General features: G+C 39.3%; 1 protein-coding gene across 4 annotated transcripts in view; it reads left to right on the top strand.

The window, feature by feature from the left end:
* USPL1 (ubiquitin specific peptidase like 1) overlaps nt 1-24,374 on the top strand; it is a 28,468-nt gene that overhangs the window by 1,755 nt on the left and 2,339 nt on the right. The window contains exons 2-8 of one of the 4 annotated variants that reach the window (XM_019666336.1): nt 1,546-1,711; nt 2,234-2,362; nt 4,930-5,572; nt 9,941-10,054; nt 14,473-14,602; nt 15,901-16,026; nt 22,280-22,437. In XM_019666336.1, the coding sequence (XP_019521881.1) occupies nt 1,613-1,711; nt 2,234-2,362; nt 4,930-5,572; nt 9,941-10,054; nt 14,473-14,602; nt 15,901-16,026; nt 22,280-22,437 (1,399 nt within the window). In that variant the 5' untranslated portion in view covers nt 1,546-1,612. Of the gene's footprint in view, nt 1-1,545; nt 2,363-4,929; nt 5,573-9,940; nt 10,055-14,472; nt 14,603-15,900; nt 16,027-22,279; nt 22,438-24,374 lie in introns of those variants that run through there. The other 3 variants (XM_019666337.1, XM_019666339.1, XM_019666340.1) reach the window with 3 other exon arrangements.

Below are 24,374 nucleotides of genomic sequence, written 5' to 3'. Positions count from 1 at the left end.
GCATATTTTCTACAGAGTGAAATATAAAATTTGCACCAAATAAATAGTAGTTAAAATTTACTGTGTCAGGCGCTAAGCATTTTACATCTATTACTGAACTTAATTCTTAGAACAACCAATTTTACAAATAAATCTCTGAACCCAGATCTGCAAGTGTAAAGTTCATGCCTTTAGCCACTCTGGAACCATGGAAGTTTGACTCTTTCCTATATAGTTCCCTTTTCTAAGTAGATTCTAATTAGAACCAGCCAAAGATAATAAACTGGTGTTGTCTTTGAGGACCTTAAAAAGAAAAAGTTTAGCACCAAACTTGTTTTAATCCTTTTGGCAGTGTTTCTCAGTGGGGCTATTTTTGGCTTCTGGGGGACATTTGGCAATGTCTGGAGACATTTTTTATTGTTACAGCTGAGGGGTGAGTGCCATTGGCATCTAGTAGGTAGAGGTCAACAACGCTGCTAAACATCATTCAAGGCACAGGACAGCCCTCACAGTAAGAATGAGATGGTCCAAAACGTCTGTAGTGCTGTGGTTAAAAAGCCCTGCCTTGTGGTATTTCTTCAGGAATTGGAAATTGAGATTCACTGTTACTGACTTTCTAAACATTTTTATTTTTTAAATTATTCCTTGATTTGAAAGGTGTTTAAAGTGTATATAGCTGGAACCAAAAAGCATAACTAGTTTTTAAAGTGAACCTGTGAGCTGCGGTTTCCCAGGAGATGGTTGTCATAGAATTATGGATTCATAGATTTGGGAAAGACTTTGGCTTGAAATTATTTTACAGCATCAATGCTAAGTGGTGATTCACTCTGCTTATAGGTCTCCTGTATCTGGTTTCCCTGTATTTTAAATCCATATCTAAACTACTTTTAACAATCACTTTTCTTAACACTGACCTCTAGTCTCATAATTTTGACTTTACTGACTGTTATTCTGCCATGGGACTACACTCAAAACAAGCTTGTTACATGTGTAATTTGTACTGTAACAATTTTTATATTTTTGTTCTGATACAAATCATTTACTTTAATATGAGGTAGTGTTTGTTGGCAGCTTTTAAAAAGTAGCATTATTCTCGGTTGGTGAAGTGTTCTTGGTTGAAAGCAGTAGGGGTTATTTTGTCCCTGTCAAGTAATAGCACAATGAATCTTGAGTTTTTTAAAGTATTTAGTATAATGCAAACAACATACTTGTTTCAAATTGTGCACAGACTCTAAAAACTTAGGCTTTCAAACTCTGGTTAAAATAAGTTGGCTTTAAAAAATACTTACCCCTATTACAAGTTTTGATAAATTTGCTTACAAATGAGTCTACTATGAAAACCAGTCCTATTGCCAGTCTCTGCCCTCCCCCACCAAATTTTTAGATTTATAAATAAATTTAGGTACTTTGTTTTCACTTCAAGATTACAATTGCAGAATATGTTTACCCTAGGGCATATAGTTCTCACAATATACTTAACATATATACATCTTGTAAAATAGCATAGTTCTTTTTCAAAGTAAATAGGATTTTTGTTTAATTGTCTATTGACTTTTTTTTTTCCAGGGTTCATTGAAAAATCCTTAGTGATATTGACATGTTTCAAGTGACATAAATTAGCCAGTGACTCGGAATGATGGATTCCCCGAAGACTGGAAATGGTTTGCCAATGATTGGACCAGGGCCTGATATAGGGGTATCATCACTCCACATGGTGGGGTATTTGGGAAAAGTTAGTGAACTTATTTTTTGCCTCAGTGCAAAGTTGGGGGTTTTTTTCCTCCTATTTTTGAGACCTTAATTCGGTTTTAATTTTACCAATTCTAAAAAATCGTGTCTTCCACGGAAATCTTATAGCAATGGCGAAAGATTGTTTTACTGTGTTTACCTCTGTGTGTTTTATTAATATGTGAAAGTAGAAAAAAAGCATAGACCTTATGGTTCACTATTCTTTGAAAATATGGAACATGCATTTTCCCTGGCAATTGACATCACTTTTTTCCTGCAAATAAAACTGATGCTATTTTTAACACTTAAAATTTAATATTGAAAAGCTACAATATATTCTTTTTGGAATGATAACTGTGTTTAAAGCCTATGTGCATTTTTTTTTATTTGCCATGTTGAAATATCTTGCCAGGACACTTGTAGGTGAAAGTTGTAATTTTTTTCTGGTTACTTTTCCATTTAACTTTTTGTAATTTGATACAATCTAGGAATATCTATATTTTAATCTGCTTTATTTCTCTCTTAGAATTACAATCCTGCTAACATCCTGTCAGATGGGTATTGCCCTGCTTGTAGAGAGAAGGGAAAGTTAAAAGCCTTAAAGACTTACCGAATAAGTTTTCAAGAATCTATCTGTTTATGTGAAGATCTGCAGGTAAAGTATTAATCTTAGATAGCACCAGGGTTTTTAGCCTTTTGCTTTTTTATCCAGTGTTTAAATTTGTACCCATTTTGTATTTTTTTACTGTACATTTTTAATACATAGATAATCAGAGTTTCTAGATCTGTCTAGTATGCAAGAAGATGTTTGTTTTTATTGTTATTAGAGTTGTGAGAAGAGCAAATACATTTTAAGATTGGTTTTGTTTGTTTTTTTAGCTTTTTTGGGGGCGCCTGTTAGCTATTGCTCTATAGTAGTTATTCTGTCATCTCTTTGGTTTAACTTTGGGACTTTTTGGAAAAGTTATTAATCTGTACATGTTATATACTTAAGGCCCTAAATGTCTTTTAGGATTAATTATATATAAGCAATTTGTACAACTTTTATGTAGGAGCTCATTAAAATCCATACTACTCTACATTTTATTATACCTGACAGTTAAGAACCTATAGATGCACATTTAATTCTCAAAACTTTGCAAGGTGGTGGTTCCCATTTTGTGAATAAGAAAACAGATGCAGAATGTTCAGGATCTCAGGGTCTTCATAACGCAGCAGTGCTGTAATTGGACTGCAATCTAATTCCAGGTAAGCTAGCAGTTTGTCAGAAGCACCTGGACTACTTTTAGAAGTTCCTGGTCTCACACACAGGTGACAATTCAGTAGCGTTGACCCAGATTTCTGCAGTTTTGTAACTTTTGAGGACGAGTCTGCTGATGAGCCAAGTTTGGAAAAAACTAGACTAAATCGCACTGTTGGTTATAGATACTTTGCTAGGGACAACGCGGAGAAAACCCCAGGCATTGTTACAAGTAGAAATCAATTTCTTTTGCATTTATTCAGTAAATAGTTTTTTTGAGTTCGTACTGTTTCAAATGCTAGAATACAACAAATAAAATAAAAATGTCTTGCTCTCAAGGTTATATTCTAGAGTGAGGAAGAAAATAGATAAGTATATTTTTGTGTGTGAAGCGATGAAAAGTGCTGTGAGAAAAATTAAACCATGGGGACTGAGCTGAGTGTCAGGGATTGGGGAGTTTGCGATGTTAAATAGAGTGTTGAAGGGCACTCTTCATTGAGAAAATGATGTTTGAGCGGAGACCTGTAGGAGATGCACAGGAGCAGTCCCCTGGCAGAGTGGCAGGTCCGAGGCCCTGAGGGTGGGGGCCGGCTGTCCACGTCTGTGCTACTGCAGGAGACCAGAAGAGCAGGCCTGAGCAAATGAAGCAGAGTCGGAGAAGATGGGCCAGAAAAGTGGTGGGGAGGGGGCTGGACCAAGTAGGGTCTTCTCGGCCATTTTAAGGTCCCTGGCTTTTACTCTGACTGAAAAGAAAAACCTTAGTAGGGATGTTGGCAGAGGAGTGACATGATGTGACTTACCTGTTACAAGGTTCACTGTGGCTGGCGTGTTGAAAATCCATGTCCATGAGCAAGATCCACAGCAGGGAGGCCGGTTGGAAGGCAGTGGCAGTATTCTGGAGAGCAAGTGGTGACCAAAGTGATGAGGCATGACCTTTTCTATATATGTTTTGAAAGTGGAGCCAAAAGGATTTCCTGAAAGTTTGGGGTATGCTGTAGGAGAGGGGGGACTCGAGGATGAGCCCAGATGTTTAGCTTGAATGATTGGAAGGATGAAATTGCCAGTTGCTGAGATGAGAAGAGGAAGACACAGGGGAAGATCAGGAGGTGTCTAGTATCTGTGGGTTTGTCGGACAAACAGTTGGATCTTGTGTACTGGGTGGAGAGTGAGATTGAAGACACTTGGGAGGCATCAACACGTAGGTGACAGACATGAGACCCAGTGAATTTACTTACGTAGGAGTATGGATAAAAAGAATAAATCATAAAGAACCCTGCATAGTGTTCATTTTAATTAAGTAGGGGTGCTGACTCTGCTTGAGATTGGTAAAGATTTTTTGCTTTTTAATTTTTCGCCTCTGTAAAAAAAACTTTTTAAAAATTTAATTGTGAAAAGAAACACAACATAAAATTTACCATCTTAACTAGTGTGCAGTACACTGTACACAGTTCAGGAGTGTTAGCTTTATTCACAAGGTTGTGCAACAGATGTCTAGAACTTGATTTCATCTTACACAACTGAAATTCTGAACCCATTAAACAACAATTCACCTTTTCCACTCCCCCCACCCCTGGAAACCACCATTCTACTTTCTGTATGAATCTGACTACTCTAGGGACCTCATGTAAGTGGAATCACACAGCATTTGTCCTTTAGTGATCGGCTGATTGCACTGAGCACAGTGTCCTCAAGGTTCATCCATGTTGTAGCAGGTGACAGAATTTCCTTTCTTTTTAAAGGCTAAGTAATATTTCATTTTGTGCGTAGACCACGTTTTTCTTTATCCATCTGTCTGTCCATGGACATTTGGGTTGCTTGACCTTTGTCCCTAGTTCCTTAAAATTTAGATTGATGATTTTATACCTTCATGTCAAATTAATGCTAAAATTTTATACATATTTTTCATGACTTAGAAACAGGAAAGTAAAACTTGAGCTTCTTTGAATTTTTGTGGTTTTTATCATTTTATTTTTTCTTTCCAGTGCATTTATCCTTTAGGCTCTAAATCACTTAATAACCTAATTTCTCCTGATTGGGAGGATCGTGACACCCCAAATAAGCCTCAAAAAAGAAAGCGCTTGGAAACAAACTATAAAGATTCACCTCCTTTAGCAGATTCCAAAAAGATTAAAGATCATCTTGTTACTGGTGGTGAGCGAGTTTTGAACAGCAAACATGGCAGAGAAGGACATGATGAAACCCCATCGGTCATACCTGTCTCACTGCACAGTGGTCAACAGAACCCAGTTAGGACCGGCGAGTCCTTGGAGCAGGATAAGATTTTGGAAGCTGCTGTCGTTGACATGGCTGCTGAAGAAGATGCTACTACAGTTGATGTTTCTGGAACTGGGGAGCCTGCCCCTCAAAATGAAGGAGGCACATCTGACCTAGATATGCCATTGGGGAGCAAATGCACACCATCCAGCCAGACTTGTGTTCAGTGGAAAAACTCTTACTCTCTCTGTTGGCTAGACTGTATCCTGTCGGTGTTGGTGCACTTGGAAGTGGTAAGAACGGCCGTGATGACTGACCTGTGCTCGAAAGAGGACTCTCTGTTCTGGCGGTTGTTCACGAAGTACAGTCAAGCCAGTACGTTGCACACCAGTCAGTTGGATGGAGTTCAAGGTTGGTAGTAATATTTTATTTCTCTTTAATTTGTGAAGGGGTGAATATTGAGTTTTGTCTCACAGCATGTGGGAAGATGCCATCAGTAGCCTCTGTTGTATGTGGAGATCTGGGAGCAAGAAGCCAGGGACAGTGTCATGAAGCTTGAACCAACACCAGTTACATTATCATGAGTGCTCCCAGAAGGCAGTCTTTTCAAAAATCTGAGTAAAGATGAAAGGCTGTGGTGTATCTTTAGCTGTCAGGGTAATGATGGTCATCATAGAGCCCATCATAGTAAAATTTTAAGTTTTAAATTGCTGTAAAGCAGAATAAAGAGGTAAATACAAATCACCCACAATTCCACAACTTGCCCCAAATCTCTTTTCATAGGGATATATTTTTTTTTATTTTCTATAAAATAGGATACCCATGAACCTCTATCCCCAACCCAAGAAGAATTAAAATATTCCCAGTAATTTACATCTACCTATGTGTTCCTCCCCACCCCATTCTCCACCCCCCCCCAAAGGTAATCGGCAGCCTGAAATGTTTTATTCTTTTCTTAATAGTTTGTTCTGCATTATGCATGTCTAAACAATATATTGTCTAATTTGTTCTCAATTTTATAAAAAAGGATATGCAATATGTCTTCTGGGACCTTTTTTTCTTTTTATAAAGATATATCTATGAAGTTGCTTGCTTTTGTGTTTCGTTGATTTTAATTGTTGTAGAATATTTCCATTTGGTAACTGTCTCGATGCATTTATAAATTCACCTGCCATTAGGTCGTTTCTTGCCATTATAAATACTGCTGCTGTGACTATTCTCAGACAAGTCTCCTGGGATACATAGCGTTTCCGTTGGATATACGAGGAATTGCCAGATCATAGGCTCTGAGTTTACAATATGTAGCCAATTGTTTTCCAAAGTGTCTGTGCCAATCAGTACTCCATTAGCAATGCATGAGAGCTCTTCCTGATTTATAGAGTCTCCCGTGGTTATTCTCACACTTGGAGATTTTTGCTGTTTGAACCATGCACAATGGTTTGCGTTTCCCAGATCGCAGGTTAAACGGCTCTTCCTGTATAGCTCCTCCCTCCTGTGTGAAATACCTGCTGTGTATGACCATTTGTTCCACTGCCATGTCCTTACTGGTGTGTATGAGTTTTTATATGTCCTTGATGCTCTGTGTGTCTGATAAGTGTTGCTAAATCTCCCAATTTTTATCTTGGGTTTTTCTTTTTTTTTTTAATTTTTTCTTTCTTTTTTTTTTTTGGTGGCTTTAGGTGTGTTTTATTGGTTTTTCAGAATTTGTGTTTTTACTTTTTTAACCCTTTTGCCCCCACAGTCGGATATATCCAAATGAATATATCCAAAATATTTATACATAAAAATAATGTCATTTACATACAGAGCAGCTGAAATTGTTATTACTAAATGCATAAAGTAATCAAAATATCAACTTTTTGGTTTTTTTAAATTTCTGACACATTTTGAAAAAAAAACTTGAAATCAACACAATGAAAGAGTTAAAAATGCCTTTAATGTACAGAAATTGTCCATCTTTCCTTTTGCAGTTAGTAATGTGATTTTTAAAAGAAATCTTTCCCCCAAATCAGAAAGTCATTCTCCTATATTTTCACTGAAAAGTCATCAAGTTTTGCTTTTCACATTATTTGTGTATGGTGTGTGGTAAGGTCCCATTTTTTTCCCCCATTGCATAGCCAGTTTTTCTACCTCTACTTTTTCTCTTAGTTGATCTGCCACGCCACTTTTGTCATATAATATTCCATATGTACACCTGTTTCTTAACTCTTAGTTTTATTCTCTTGGTCACTTTATCTGTCCCTGCACTAATAACACACTATATTAATCATTAGGACTTTTTAGGTCTTGCTATCTGCTAGTAAAGGAATCTTCACCTTTATTCAACTTGACTTCGGTCATGCGATATTTTATGTAAATCTTACACATTGTTTTCCCTTGGTGGCCATTCAAGCTGCTTCCCATGTTTTGCTATTATGAATCAACATCATGACAAATATCCATCTATCCTTTGAATCCATTGCTGATTATATCATAGAAGGAATATTAAAATACGAATATGAAGACTCTTTCTGAATGGCTTTCCAGAAGGTTTATACCAGCATATAGTTACATTTTCATGTGTAGAAGAAAATATCCCAGAACACGCTCAGCATCTCTGTATAAACATTTAAAAAGTTGTCATTTTGTTAGATAAGAAATATTGTGTTTCAATTTGACTTTCTTTGAGATTGAATTTCTTAGTGATTTTTTAATTTTTTTTAAAGATTTTTATTGGGGAATTGGATGGGAACAGCGCTGGGGGATTGTGGGAACGGGAACAGACAAGTTGCTGTCCTTTTGTTCTTCAATCTAGTTGTGGAGGACGTTGCTTCACTGGCCCAAGTTGGTACCATCATTGCGCTCTTCCCGGGCGAGGCAGATCAGTCGCCAGCTTCTGGACGGCCGCTCACTGCGGCTGCTGGCCGCTCACGCTAGCTGCTGGCTACATGCGGGTAGCCCATGGCAACCCACTGCCACAGGCTGCAGCCTACGCCGTCGCCAGCGACTCATGGCAGCCCAGCTCCAGGTTGAGCTGTTCAGCACCTTAGCTGTAGAGGGCAGGGTCACTGGCCCTCATATGTGGGATCTGAACCGGGGCCCTCTGGCGTCCCAAGCCCTTAACCACCAGGCCACTTGGCCGGCCCTCTTAGCAATTTTAAAATCAGTTTTTCACAGCATTTTTGCTTTTATCTTTTCTCTATTCCTGTTTTCTACACTTACAGGAACCCCAATACTGAGTAGGTGACAATTGTTCAATTATTACTGCAGAAAGGATCCCTCATTCAAATTTTGATTTGAATATTGAATTAATTTTAAACATATCTTAACCTTATATAGATGTTTTGCAGCATAGTAGTATTTATGATATGGTTATAATTACATTTGTTTGAGCTGCATTACTTTGAATTATTAGTGTTCTTTCTTTGGCATGGTCAAATAAAAATTGTGGTTGATGCTTATAATCAGGATATATGAATTATTTATTTGGAAGAGATTTGAGTGAAAAGATCTATTTGTAGCTTAAGAGCAACTAGAATCAGATGTATATGGAGGCTTTTATTCAAAATAATTTTCTTATTAATCTTAGATAGTTTCTGTCACAGTAATTCCATTTTGAGGACTTTTATCCTAAAGAAATTATCAAAAACACGGACAGGTATGTGCCCAAAGATGTTTGTCATCATAGTATTTATTATAGTGGAAAAAGAAGCCAGTGTGGAGCAATAGGGGAATGGTTAATAAAACTGTTTAGGGGCCGGCTGAGTGATGCATTGATTAAGAGTCGACTTGGGATCACCAGCTCTGAGCAGCAGGGCCCCAGTTCAAATCCCACATGAGAACCAATGACACTGCGCCCTCTATAACTAAGATGGTGAACAACAGCTTGACCTGGAGCTGGGCTGCCATGAGTCGCCAGCAACGGCCGTAGGCTGCAGTGGGCTGCTGTACGCTACCATGAGTGGCTGGCAGCCAGCGAGAGCTGCCATGAGCCGCCGTGAGCGACTGTCCACTGGCCAGTGATCCATCTGCCTCACCCGGGAAGAGCACAATGATAATACCAACATGGGCCAGTACAGTGATGTCCTCCACCACTAGACTGAAGAACAAAAGGACAGCAACTTGTCTGTTCCCCTCCCCCAATTCCCCAATAAAGTCTTAAAAATAAGTAAATAAAACTGTTTAGTCGGAGTGTAATAACTAGCTTGCAGAGTTTTAAATGAAGCAAATTTGAAAGAAAAATGCAGGATATGGAATTATATGAACACTATGATGTCATTTAAGTGTCCCCCCCCCCCACACACATAAAGACATATATGGAGGGATTTATGCCTAGTGTTAGTTTGGGAAATAATCATAGTTTATTAACACTTCTCATAACTTTGTCTGCTCCTATGATCTAGCTAAGTCAATCAGAGGGGACTAAATGCTTAGACGTTATCTGTGGCATGAGTAATAATCACTGCCTCCATTGCCTCCAAGATGGGCAGAGCATCTGAGAGCTCCGCTCCCGCTAGGCCTGCCATCACCCGGAGGAAGGCTTTCGCTGAGTTTGTGCTCAAGTATAATGACGTTGGCCCAGTCAGTCAGCACTAATGATACCATGCTGTTCACAAATAGTGAGGGAATATACGGTAGATATACCACAAGAGAAGAGGAAGAATTAAGGAAATTCTGTTTTTCATTTTGTCTTTGCAAAATTTATTGACTGATAAACTTTCATTCTTGGTAATGTCTTATTTTTTTTTAAAAAGATACAGACTGATGAGAAATTGATAATGTTCTGTATTTTATTTTTAGATGAAGAGTATAAAAAAGTTTCTTCAGAAATATTTGCAAAGATAGAGACCTGTCTGAATGAAGTCAGAGATGAAATTTTTATTAGACTTCAGCCTCAGCTTGGATGCACATTAGGTAAGTAATTTGTGTAATTTAACGTATTATTCATCTACCATAAAGAAACACATGATAAGGAAAGATAATATTGTTTTATTACTTTAGATGATCAAATTCTTGGGAGAGAGCCTGGGTAGTTTGCTAGGAATTGCCCACTGGTTAGATCATTGGTGGGCAGAGCTATTCCATGTAAATATGCGGGCTGGGTCCCACCTTTTGAGTGGACGCAGGCCCCAGAACCTGTCGGTGAAGACTCGGGGTATACCTTTTGTTGCTTTTTCAGTGCTTTCCCCCAGTAGAATAGTTTAGCCTTTTTTAGCCTTGACTGTGCATTAAAATGCACCTAGTGAATTTAAGAGTAAATGCTAGTGCTAGGGGCCCATTAGAAGACTCTTGAGGATAGATCTTGGGTGTGTAATCTTTAGAAGCTCCCATGTGATTCTTACCAGCAGACCAGGTTGAGACTCTCTGGCCTAAACCCCAGAGTAACTCCGCTCCCTGTGCCAGTGATTGGTTCAGGAATGGACAGGTGGTATAGTTTTTGCCAGTGGAATATGAGGAGAAATACACTGGTACCTTTTGGGAAAACTTTCTTAATCTTTAAAATAAGACACCTGCTTTGTCCTCAATGAATTTGCTTTTGGCTTCTGGGAGCAGAGTGGAGCAAGGGCACTAGATCTTTGGGTCTTTCCAAATGTTTTTAGTATTGCACAAAGGAGTTGTAGTGGTTTGTTTGTTTGTTGGAGGGGGATATCTTTTTGTTTTACTTCTCTTTGTCCTTGCATTAACTCTATTAATATCGTATTGTAGTAGTGGAACATATGGTACCCCTGTTAGAATGTTACCCATATTGAATTATGTAGAATATGAGTGCCTTCAGGTTTTTCTCTCTTGAGTGGCATTATTTCATCAGACCCAGATATTGTATCTGGAAGCAGTGTCTTTTTTGCATGATAGTATCTCTTCTTTGTCCCACATTTGCCCCCTAGTTTTACTATCTTGTTTTTTCATTAACTCCTACAGATACAAGTTTATTGTTATAACAGCAAACTGACTTTCCATATGCCAAATCCTTGGCATTGCCTCCTCTAGGTCTAAAGGGATGTATAGACCCAAGGGACTCCCATGTTGCATTTCACAGGTATCATTTCCCTCCTAGCATGACCTGATGTTTTTATTCAGGGTCCGGACTCCAGATCTGGTTGAACTAAATAGTAGCTTCTCCCTTGTCTGAATCACCACCCTTCCCCTGATTATTACATTTGGAACAAAGTAGCCTCTTGCTCCACTGCTGCCTTGGGCCTGGTTTTCTTTGTAACAGAGAAGGGATTTTTGAATTATGTGTGCAATCACAGCAATTGGGCAAGCCCTGAGCTCTTCTAATTCAATAGAATCCCTCCTGCTACTCATTCCACAGTGCTAGGTGTGACTTCAGAGCTTAAAATCTTACTGATGAAATCTAATCTTTGCTTCAGAGAGCACAGTAAAATCACCATGGACGGGTCCTCATTCTGAATAGTAACATGTATTTTAAAGATTGTAAAATACTAAAGAAAGAGAAGTAGAATCTGTACTGACCCTGAATGTTGGTTACATTTTTAAGATCAATCACTTTATCATTTTGTTTATTGTTTTTTAAAAAACACGTTGTAAACTGTCCTCTCTGCTCTCCCTGCCCACAGTTTAAGAAACATAACATTACAAATACAACCGAGGCCCCCTTGTACTCTTCCCCAATTCTTCCTTACCTCCCCACAAGGTAACTACTACCTTCAAGTTGGTGTTTTCTTTCCTTTTAATGTTTATATTCCTTTTTTAAAATAAGAAAAAGCCAATATTGTTATGGTTCCTACTTACTTGTGGAAGTCGGAAGAGCAATTTAGCCTGGGTGCTGTGTACCAGCTTGAGGATAGGCAGGCCCTCAGAACAGAGTAGTCCAGACCAGAGCCCTCCTTGTTGGTCACTTCATACTGTGACAGGCGGTGATATAGATACGGTGGGAAAGAAAAGGCAGCCAGCAAGTGATGCCGGGACAGGTGGTTCCTGATACAGGGGGAAAATTGGACTCTACTTCACACCATAATCAGAAAGAAACTCCAGCATGTATAAAGACCTGACTATGAAAAGCCGAGTTGTAAAACTTCGGAAGAAAATATATGTAAATACTTTATCACTCAGTGGGGAAGAATTTCTCAAATAAGATACATAAAAGATTGGTAGATATGATTACATTGAAATTTAAAACCTCAGGGTAAAGACAGAACAAAGAAATGATATCCAGTATATCTTACAAAGAACATCAGTTAAAAAAAGACAGACAGCCTGATAGCAACGTGGCAGAAGACATTAATGACCTATTAACTAGGTAGCGAAGGGTCACTGAAGGGTTTGCATCATGGCAAATGAAGGGACTTGGGGCTGGGGTGTGCGGCTTGGGGCTGGGGCTGGGGCTGGGGCTGGGGGCATGGGGCTGAGTACTAAAGGCAGAGAAACCACTCAACTAACTAGGCAGGAGGTTGTAAAAATTGGAATTAGGCATTGGTATTATTTGTTCTTTAGTAGTATGCTTTACAATTAATACCTATAAAATTAATAATCAAAGGAAAAATAAGATCAATTTAAGAGCTATATGAATTACCTAAAATCATCTGTAATAACTTATTTAACTGTGTTTTGAGCTCCTTCATGATATTTGATTCATTGGGAACTTTATGTATTTTTAGATCTGAAGGTTCTATTATATGTTGTCATTATGAAGTAAATGATTTACTTTTTCAATTAATATTTAGTTACAAGAATAAGCATTTAAAGTCTGAGAACTAATGATGAACGCATGCTATATACTACACACTGTTTAAGCATATGGTGTTGCATATGTTCATTTTTAGGAGATTGATTTGTATTTATTTCTGTTTATAAAAAATATTTTGTTTTGATTTTAATGTTTTTGTACAAAAATGGCAGTGGGACTGTACCACAAAGGTAGCTATTAAAAGAGCCTTTGTAACTACTGATATTTATAGAGGATGCTTAGGCAGTGGCACCTGCCATTCTGCTTTTGGTCCTGCCAAGGTGTCTCCTCCAGGTTGGGTCCTGGCAACTGTAATTCCAGGCTGGGGGAGAACTGGACCATGGAAGTGAGGCTGTGCCAAGGGAGGGAGGGGATGGAAGGACTCGGATGTTTTCCAGGGCCAGATCTGTAAGGCAGCATCTAAGCTCCCCAGAGGAGAGGAAGAAGAGAAGCCAGTTGGACAAGGAATATAAAAGTAGAATGTAAATCCTATGTAACTTGCTTGCCCAGCTCCACACTGGAAGACAGTACTCGTGGTTCAGTTTTTGTTTTAATGACAACAAAATTTAGATCTCTAATCTTAAAGTTGCTGGATTTGAATTTTAATAGTTAAAAGATTAAGAAGAGGACTGGCCGAGTGGCTCGTTGGTTAAGAGTAGGCTTGGGAGTGCCAGTTCTGAGCAGTAGGGCCGCGGGTTCAGATCCCACATGGGCCAGTGACACTGTGCTCTACAGCTAAGATGGTGAACAGCTCGACCTGGAGCTGGGCTGCCATGAGTCGCCAGCGACAGCATAGGCTGCAGTGGGCTGCCATAAGCTACCATGAGTTGGCCTGCAACCAGCATGAGCCGCCGGCAGCTGGCATGAGCTGCCGTGAGCCTCTGTGAGCGGCCGTCCAATGGCTGGTGATCGATATCTGCCTCACCCGGGAAGAGCGCAATGATCACAATACCAGCATGGGCCAGTGAAGCGACGTCCTCCACAACTAGACTGAAGAACAAAAGGACAACAACTTGTCTGTTCCCCTTCCCTGATTTCCCAGCGCTGTTCCCCTCCCCCAATTCCCCAATAAAATCTTTAAAAAAAATAAAAAAGTTAAGAAGAGTGGTCGGTGAGGGTTATGGTGAGGAGTTGGGACATCTGAGGCTGGTCTTTTAACCTTTGTGTGTCATGCTTTCCATATGTGAACAAGAGTCGGGATGGAAATAGCTTTTTAATGACTTGATCCAACTCGGAGATTCCTCTACATGTTTCACCAGCTATATTATTTTTAGTATCTGTAGCAAACCATTTACAGATTTTTATTTTGTTTTTATAATAAGGTTATTATAGTTCTGAGGATTTTTTTGTCCCTAAAAAGATCTGAGAAGATTGTATGGGTCTATTGTGTTTTTGTTTTAAGAAGTTTTCTTAAGTGTCTACCAAGAAAAATGGATAATGAAGTGATAATTAAATGTTTATTATGGACATTTTTAGAAAAATGCTTTGAAAACTTTCCCTTGCCAAAGTGAATAACTTAACTTTGCTATATATACATCTTCACCTGTATTACTACTGTGAGTATAGTGAGAAAAGACAACAGTTCATAATTTGATTTACCTTTTTCTGTTCATTATGAGTTATAATTCTTCCTTTCCTTTTGAAGGTGATATGGAAAGCCCTGTGTTTGCATTTCCCCTGCTCTTAAAAGTAGAGCCCTGCATTGAAAAGCTCTTCACGTACTCTTTTTCTTGGAACTTTGAATGTTCACAGTGTGGGCACAAGTATCAAAACAGGTTAGTTTTTCTATTGTTTTAAAACAGATTGATTCAATTGAAAATGGTTCTGAGTAATAAAATTCGCTTCCACTAGTAGCACTGCTGTCTCCTGGGTTCCTTCTACCCTTGATAACATTTCCCACCTTATCTTGAAGCCTCTCCACCATTAAGGTTAAAAGGAAAAATTTGAGCCCCAGAAACAACAGTTTGCTTGCTCCTTTAAACCGGAAGACGGGAAAACTCATAGTTTGCTAGATTTCTAGTGGGGGTTTTCTTAGGAATTCTTCAGTGGGAAGCGGGACATGGGGAGTGTAGCCCATTCACCTCCACTCCCCCACGCCCTCCGCCAAGCCCCCACTGAGTAAGAACATGTCTCAGAACTCCTTGAAACTGTGTTTTGTGTACTCCTGTTAGAGGCATTTGTTGATTACTTTATCCTTCTTTGGTTTTAAAATGGTAGCTTCCCTGAGAATGGATTTCTTTTTCATAGCCTGTGCTTATCTTACTTATCATTTATCAATATTTGCTGTTATTTAGAAAAGAAGGTAGCATCATCTAGGTAATAAATAGTAGTTCTTTTAAAGATGATTTCATTAAAGTGAATCCAGTTGCGGTACAGTGTACATTTTTTTTAATGATCATCTTTTTAAATGCTTATTGCTGTCAAGTATTCACGCCAAAGTGCAAATTCAGAACTTGTGTGTAACCTGTGAACACAAAATTCTTTCAACAACTGATGTTGTAATTTTTTAAGGATCAAGAAAATTAAGTTGTGCGTATTCCTGATTCTGTGTTTGGAAATGCCCCTTTCGTTTTGGTTTGTAAATAATGAATAGCCAGGTTGTGAATTTATTGAGTAAGGGGTGAGCTCTTAACAAATTTGAAAACCTTAGAACAGTGGTTCTCAACTCGGGACAATTTTGCGCCCTGTGGGACATTTGCAATATCTGGGGATACTGGTTGCTCCAAGTGGGGCTGTTACTGGCATCTGGAGTATAGAGGTCAGGCATGACGTGAAACATCCTACAGTGCACAGGACGGTCCCCACAACAAAGAATTACCCAGTGAAAATTTCAGGGGTGCTGCTTGTGAGAAACCCTGCCTTTAACAGTTTCTTCATCTCATAGCTGGAAAACTATATGTAATAAATGTGGAGAGTCTTCACAGAGAGCTCTCCTAGGATTAGAGAGCAACATCACCTATTAATTTATGATATGGTTGGTTAAGTATGAATAAACAAATGAAGGGAATTGCTTTTTATTTAAAACGTGGATTTAAATTAGCATGAATTTAAGTTACGTCTTCTGTTTTTATAGGTGTATGAAGAATCTGGTCACCTTTACAAATGTCATTCCCGAGTGGCACCCACTTAATGCTGCCCATTTTGGTCCATGCAACAATTGCAACAATAAGTCACAGATAAGAAAAATGGTGTTGGAAAAGTGAGTTAAATTTGCCTTACTGATTTTAAAACAAAATGAAAGTGGATTTGCATATTTTTTTAATGAGTAGAATTGAAAGTGATGACTGGAACCTACTTTGCAGAAGTTTGAGTTAACACTATTTGTGATTCACCAAAATGCCCCTCTCTGCCCTGGACCTTGGCCTACCCAGGGCTGCCTCAGGCGAAGGCCACTGAAAAGCTGACCCCCTCTCCTACAAGTGTCTTTCATTCTTTTGCCTTTTTTCTCCCTTTAAGGATATTGAACTTAAATTTTTCTCTCTTCCACCAAGTGCCTGGAGTCGCTAGAATGCTGGGATTCCCTTAATCTCATTTTAAGCTCTAAGATGATGCAAAGATGAGCCACAGACTCATCTGTCTGAGTTACCATCTCCTCCCATACCTCGGCCTCAGCTAGTTCTTCATCCTCCTGTTACCCTCCTGCTGCCCTCGAGCAGATGTGTTTTTATTATGTCTTGCCAGCCTTTCTGTTTGTCCTCAGTGGAAGGACTGGCCAGAATTACCTTTTCTGGCATTACAGGAAGCACCGCATCTGAACTCCTAGGTCAGTCCCATTTTAGGCAGTTTGTCTCCCTTGTTAATACACTCACACACGTGTACATGCTCTTTAACCTTCATTTTCTGTTGTCTTTAATTCTGTATAAGGATATGTTTTGAGGAATAATTTGATGTCCTAAAGAACCAGTGAGGGCCGGCCAAGTGGCACGTTAGTTAAGAGCTGGCTTGGGACGCCAGACGGCCCTGGTTTGGATCCCACATATGAGGGCCAGTGACGCTGCCCTCTACAGCTAAGATGCAGAACAATAGCTCGACCTGGAGCTGGGCTGCTGTGAGTTGCCGGCAACAGAGTAGGCTGCAGCCCCTGCTGCAGTGGGTTGCCATGGGCTACCATGTGTAGCCAGCAGCCAGCGTGAACGGCCAGCAGCCTCTGTGAGTGGCCGTCCAGAAGCCGGAAGCCAGCGACTGATCTGTCTCACCCGGGAAGAGTGCAGTGATGGTGCCAACTTGGGCCAGTGAAGCAACGTCCTCCACAAGTAGACTGAAGAACAAAAGGACAGCAACTTATCTGTTCCCCTTCCCCCAATTCCCCAATAAAAATCTTAAAAAAAAAAAAAAGAACAGTGATAGTCATATCATACTTTTTCTGATGCCCTTGGATGTGCCAAGAAACCCCTCAGAATCTTTCCTAAAGGTTTGCTTTCATCCAAGTAATAAATTCTCAGTCTGATAGTGCCAAGACTTAAAATGGAAAAGAGAGCAGTACCCCTCGTACCCCAGCTTCAGGCACCTGCTTTAAACCTTTCAGGTAGGATTTACCTGGACTCTTCAAAGCCATGAGTCTGTCCCACCTTTTTCCAGCCTTTTTCTTTGATAGCAGCTGATTTGGTAGGGCAATTACCCAGTGTCTGGGGCCCATCTCTACTGAACCTCCCTGTCCTTCCAGTGTGATACATTTGTGGTTAAATCACGCGTTGTTTATCATAAATATGCACATATCCCCTCTCTAGCCAGCAGTATGTAGGGTTATGTTTCATTTCTTTTATAACTCCTTGTTTTCCTGGAATTATTCATTGCCTTGTGTTTCATTTGCTTTGTTTATGTATGCATTGTGATTTTTTTCCCAAATTCTTCAAACACCCATTAATATTTCTCTGAACATTCAAATGCTACACAATTTTTGAGTCTTCCTTCCCTTTTTTCCCTGGGAACCTCTTTTCTGATGCCTTTCGCCCTTTTGCTCCAGGGTGTCAGTCTGTGCTGGTTCCTCCCTGGGCCTAGTGCGGGGAATGCTACACGTTCCCTAGCGCAGTTTGTAGCCCAGGGATACTTCTCAGCCATTCATTGCTCAGCACTTGTTGTCCTTAGATATGAAGTCTCTTAGGGACTCTTCTCAGCAGTACACCCACTCTGTAGCATTCCTGTCATCATGCCATCCATTCTGCCACCTGAGCCACCGCTTTCCTGTTTGCTTTTTGTCTTCTGAATACTTATTGTCTTCTTGTCTTGTTTGCTCATGTCTCCTTTCCTTTTCTTTGTCCTTTTGGTTTATTACCGTTTTCTGCCCTTCACTATCAGATAGCATTTGAGTGGGAGGGCAGAGTGAGAAAGAAGAGATCACTTCAGCCAGAAGCGCCCAGTCCGTGTCGCCTGCCTGAGTCCCCATGTTGGGATCTAAGTGTTGAGGGAGCCTCTCCTCAATGAGGAGCGCAAGGGGCAGCAGGCGTGGCTTGTGCCACCTGCAGCTGGACCACTGGATCGCTTGAGGCTTCTTGGTGTATATAATTTCATCTAACTGTTTATATCCACTTTTTAAGCCCCAACATTGAAGATAAACTCATACTACTATTTTGTTTGTTTTATTTTATTTGTTAATTGTTCACATTGCAACATAAATTTTTTAATTATACAAATATGTTGCTTTACTTATATTAAAGATTCATGCTGTGATCTGGAAGTGTATCTGTTAGGTATAACAGTGTTTCAGCGGGAAATGTCTGTAGCGTTCTAATGGGTTGGTTTATAAGCAGAATTTATAATTTGGACATTATTATATTCAGCAGTAAATTGAACATTGAACTAGCATAAAATTTCACTGAAAATTTAAATGACAATGTCTTTATAAAGTCCTTTATAAAGTTTTTCACTTTGAAATTTGTATAACGTGATTTGTTGGTGTTTAATGGAATTTAGAAACAAATTTAATATAGTTTGTAGGGATAACTTAAAAGTAATTATGCCCATCATGATATGCATAATTTAATCTTACAGCATTCTAAAAACTAATAATGTTTTAAGTTCCCTGAACACCTTGTCTCAGGTAATCTATGTTGGTAATATATTCCCATTAAGAAGAGTCCACTGATAAATCAGATGAATGATATTTAGTGGGTCCAAGTCTGCTACTTTTCTTTAAGTAACATGTTTAGGGATTATATTCAGAGCATGGTAACATGAAGCACCTACTTATAATCTGATTTAATTTTACCTCACAAGCTCGTGAAATGACTGTTTCATTCTCATTGCCACCACAATCTCCTTTAGGAGTCTGATCATACACTATTCTTGATTGTCACTTGAAAAGTTATTTATTTTATTTTATTTTTATTTTTATTAAAGATTTTATTGGGGACTCGGGGGAGGCGAACAGCATTGGGGAATCGGGGAAGGGGAACAGACAAGTTGCTGTCCTTTTATTCTTCAGTCTAGTTGTGGAGGACGTCGCTTTACTGGCCCATGTTGGTATTATCATTGCACTCTTATCGAGTGAGGCAGTTGTTTGCTGGCCATTGGATGGCCGCTCACAGCAGCTCACACTGGCTGCCGGCCAGCCCCACTGCAGACTACGCTTTGCTGGCGACTCACAGCAGCCCAGCTCCAGGTCAAGCTGTTGTTCACCATCTTAGCTGTAGAGGGCACAGTGTCACTGGCCCATGTGGGATCTGAACCGATGGCCCTGCTGCTCAGAGCTGGCATCCCAAGCCAACTCCTAACCAACACGCCACTAAGCCGGCCCAAAAAGTTATTTATTTAAGCTTCGGTTTTAACAGTGATCTTAAAAAAACAACTATTGGTAGAAAGAGAAATAAGACATTTCTGTTTTGTGCATATTAAAGTGTCTTAGTAGAATGATTTTGAGACTTTTTAAAGCAGATAAACTGCTTCCCTTACAAAATTGTGGATGGAATACTGATGTATAAAATAGTTAAAATTATGTTTTTGAATTTAAATTCATTGTTTGGTAGAAAGTGCTTTATTATTTATGAGATCCTTGAACTACCTCCAAAGAACACACATTTGTAAACCTTTGTTGAACCGTTGACTTTTTCTAAAGATGTATTTTCTAGTTTACAGTTAACATGAACCAATTCTAATTATTTGAATTACACCTGATTTTACTCATATTTTTCATTTTTTGTCGTAGAGTCTGAGATAATTCAAATAATGATGTAATAGGACTAACGTAATGAGGTTTAAAAATTACATTTGCAGACTTTTTTTTGCCTAAAGCCTACATTATTATAGTTCAGAAGTAATATATTCACATTGTTAAAATTGCATTTTCTAAAATAGGAATTAGCCTATTACATCAGTTGGGATGAAAGTCAAAACCTTGTACTCAGGCCATTAGCACAAGACCTCCTCTGTGTGCAGGTCAGAGACTCTGGCTTCCTGTGCTGTCTCTGGGAGCCGGGCAGTTTGCACAGCTCCACTGTGCTGGCTTTCTCTCCCTGCAGTTTTCTCACCTTTGCCTGATGGTAGATCCTTACAATACCATGTTTCCCTGAAAATAAGGCTGGGTCTTATATTAATTTTTGCTCCAAAAGACATATTTTATTCATTTATTCATGTACAAAAATCTACATTTATTCAAATACAGTCATGTCTGACTGACAATCTTAACTGGGGCTTATGTGTGGGGTAGGGCTTATATTACAAGCACCCTGAAAATCTGCTAGGTCTTATTTTCTGGTCAGGTCTTATTTTTGGGGAAACACAGTAGGCGGGGTTGAACCTCATGATAGGGAGATAACTGCAAATGAATCTTAGCTTGAACTCTCCTGGTCCCAGTCTCTCTAACCCACCCCACCCAGTTTTCCTGCGGTTGAGTCAGAACCTGACTTGCTGTTCTCAGCTCTGAGCATCATCCATGGTACTCCAGGCACTGTGGGTAGGAGGAAGCCTGGGGACAAAATCAGGCTGGGGTGGACTTCTACCCTCACCGGAGGCTGGAAACGGGACAAGCTGAAGTTCTGGGTAGGAGATGCTGTGACTTAGGGGACACGAGCCTGGGGACTCAGGAGGAAAACTAGAAAAGGAGGAGGAGAGGCGTGTGCTTTATTTTCTCAACTCCAAGATGCCATCATTTATAAATTGTACCAGTTTTAAATGTGCCATTAAGAAACCCTTCCTGTTGAACATTCCCATGTGTAAACTCACACAAAGAAGGTAGGAAACTCCTGCAATCAACAAGAGTTGATCTTGGTGCTAGTGGTAACTAGCCTCAGGAGGTATCTAGAAAAGGTATCACATGAAGCCAAGAGTACTAAGTATTAGTACTTAGAGTCAGGGAAATGCCTGCTTTTCCAGTTGTGAGAATGTCTCTAGTTCTATGGATCGCTGATGCAAAGGTGCACCGTTCCCATTTTAACACATTTGAAATAGGAATACATCTAAAAATTGATGGCATGGTCATTTAATTGGCAGTATTCTTTCACAATGGTGCATTTTACAGTCAATGGCATCTTAGGTTGACAAAATAGGCATGATAAAAACCAATGGGAGTTGAGCATTATAGACAGTTTGCAGGACTTTCTGTTTGTAGGTACTTATATTTTGAAGACTTGATTATTAACAGAATGATCGACGACAGATAATTTACAGATCATCCTTGTCAGTCTGAATAATCTGCATTTTGGACATTGATTCAGGTTTTCAGGTGGATAAGCTTTGATAAGCTAAGTAAGTTTTGACAGCTGTTTAAATATTGGGAAGAGAGAGATTCAACATTTTTATTAAACCCTGAGAGGTTTAATTTAGTTAACTTGAAGCTCATTTTTGGGTTCTGTTTTCTAGTTTGGCATGTTACTCTAATGACGTATTTTTGAAATTATGATGTCTTGTTAAAGTTTATAGTAAATCAACTAGTATGTGGTATTTTCTTCTCTACCTAGTTACAAATTAAACTTTTCCTAAATGGAAATTTTAATTTGTTGAACCTCTCTGCTTCCTGAGATAACGGAGAAATAGTCCAAATTATTAACATGTTGGACATTTTTAAGTGCTTATCTCACATCTTAGGCTTGTGACTTTGTTTCACAAATCACCTATGTCCCCCTAACAAACACAGTTCATTTGGGCACTTGATACCAAAGAAAATTCTAACAGGTCTGGCTTTTTCCTTTGATTCTACAAAGTAGTTATCGAGAGGTCTTTAAGCCGACACATCTCTGCAGCTTACAGAGCAATTTTTGTTCAATAGTCTTGTGTTAGAGCCTTTTTTGCCTGATGGCTTCTAACTGTGAGTGATCCTGTTCTGAGGAGAGTTGAACGTTACATACGTCTCAGAGTGAGTGCTCCATTTCTGATTAAGGCATACATCTGGAGATGCTCAAGGAAAATGAGTGCAGTTAGCCTTGAAAGCTGCGTGTGATTCACTCACTCCAGACCATCTTTCCTATAACTAGGCACATGGCATTAAATTTGTTTGTCTTCTCTTCCTTTCTCTCGCACAGAGTGTCTCCCGTCTTCATGTTACACTTTGTAGAAGGCTTGCCACGTAACGACTTGCAGCCCTACTCATTTCCTTTTGAAGGTTGTCTTTACCAAATAACTTCTGTGATTCAGTACCAAGCAAATAATCATTTTATAACGTGGATTTTAGATGCTGATGGTAAGTGTTTAAACATTTTTTCTTTTATGATCATAGGCATAGACTAAACTTGGTATTTTTTTAGACAGATTTTGCCTTGACTCTTTTTTTCTCTGCCATCTTACCCTTGCCTTTAATTCTTCTGCCCTGTCTTTGAAACTGTCGCTGTGGCTTAGAGCCACTCCTAACTTTTCATTTTTCTTCTATCAGCATATTTATGGGTATCCACATGCATATGCATGTTTCTTTATTAGACACACAGTGAAATCATATATTACTGGTGGTTTACAGCTTGCTTTTTTCTTCTTAATATCTTTGCTTTTAATTTTTGTTTTTATTACATGAGTAATACGTGTTCAGTATAGAAAAATGAATGGTGGCAGTTCTGATTTTTCTAGGTATATAACTTTGTACTTCTTTTAGTTCTTTTTATTTTTTTTTTAGCTGAGCCATCCTGCCACCTGTTGGCAGCTCAGCGGCAGCTCAGCTCGGGCCGGGAATTGAACCGGTGACCCTGTTGCTCAGATAACCTTGTACTTCTTTTAAAAGAAAGTGCATGGTACTAAAGGTTTTTAATTAAGAAAAAAAAAACAATAAAATAAGTTTTGCTTAGTTGCAATTGTTAGTAATATAAAGTAAATCTCGGGCCGGCCGAGTGGCGCGATGGTTAAGAACTCGCTTGGGATGCCAGAGGGCCCCGGTTCGGATCCCACATATGAGGGCCAGTGATACTGCCCTCCACAGCTAAGATGCTGAACAACAGCTCAACCTGGAGCTGGGCTGCCGTGAATCCAGTCGACAGCGACGGCGTGGGCTGCAGCCCCTGTGGCAGTGGGTTGCCATGAGCTACCGTATGTAGCCAGCAGCCAGCGTGAGCGGCCAGCAGCCGCAGTGAGCGGCCGTCCAGAAGCCGGTGACTGATCTGCCTCGCCAGGGAAGAGCGCAATGATGGTGCCAGCTTGGGCCAGTGAAGCGACATCCTCCACAACTAGATTGAAGAACAAAATGACAGCAACTTGTCTGTTCCCCTTCCCCCAATTCCCCAGCTCTGTAGCCTTCTCTCAGTGTAACCGAATATCTGAAACCCAGTCAAGCTAAAGCCTTTATTTAAATAAACTTGTCAATAGAAGTACAGCTTATGGATTTTGCTAATTTTTTCCCTTCCACTTACCTAATGTGGTTTATTATTGAATTATTTTCCTCACAGTGTTCACTTTGTCTTAGACGAGATAACCCAGTCCCCTTAAAGTGTTATTATATCAGGCTACTTTGATATCTTTTTCATTTTTCTATTTTGTTGGGACACTTTTCATATTTGATATTTTCCGCCTGGGGATGGTTTGGATGGATGACACAATGTGTTATAAAAGCACTTCGTAAACTGAAATTCACGTTATCAATATAATTATTGCTTTGAATCTTTAACGCTACTTCAGAATTTGGGAGGAAGTGGTTCTCAACATAAACATAAGCTGAAACACTAACTTGTTTTCATTTTTTACTGCATTCCAGGGAATGAAAAATTCTCTTCAGGTAGAAGTTAGATGGTTAGAAGGTTTCCAATCCTGCAGCATATAAAAATCACAGTTAGCTTATTAAAAAAAATTCCCTGGGTCTCCTCTACACCAATGGTTCGTGTCTGGGGATTGGGTCCAAATATTAATCAGATGGTTCTAATGCGCATGTGTAGTTGACAACCACTGATGTAGGCAAATAAAATTCTCAAAGTTCTGATGGGTATAGAATAAGAAGCAATGGGTTCAGATGGTTTAGTTACCTAACTAAGCTCTTTTTTTTAACCAAAAAAAGAAAATAAGAATTGAAACAAATATTGGTACTTAACAACTTTGTTTATCTTGAGAAGTCATATACATGGAAAGTAATCTGTTTTTGGATGTTGCTGGATAAATTAGGTGGTACTGTGTTCTAAGTCCCAGAAGTTAAATATACTTCTGTCT

This window comes from Hipposideros armiger, unplaced genomic scaffold, assembly GCF_001890085.2.
Source record: "Hipposideros armiger isolate ML-2016 unplaced genomic scaffold, ASM189008v1 scaffold_467, whole genome shotgun sequence".
Taxonomy (NCBI): domain Eukaryota; kingdom Metazoa; phylum Chordata; class Mammalia; order Chiroptera; family Hipposideridae; genus Hipposideros; species Hipposideros armiger.
This window is presented reverse-complemented; position numbering and strand designations above follow the sequence as displayed.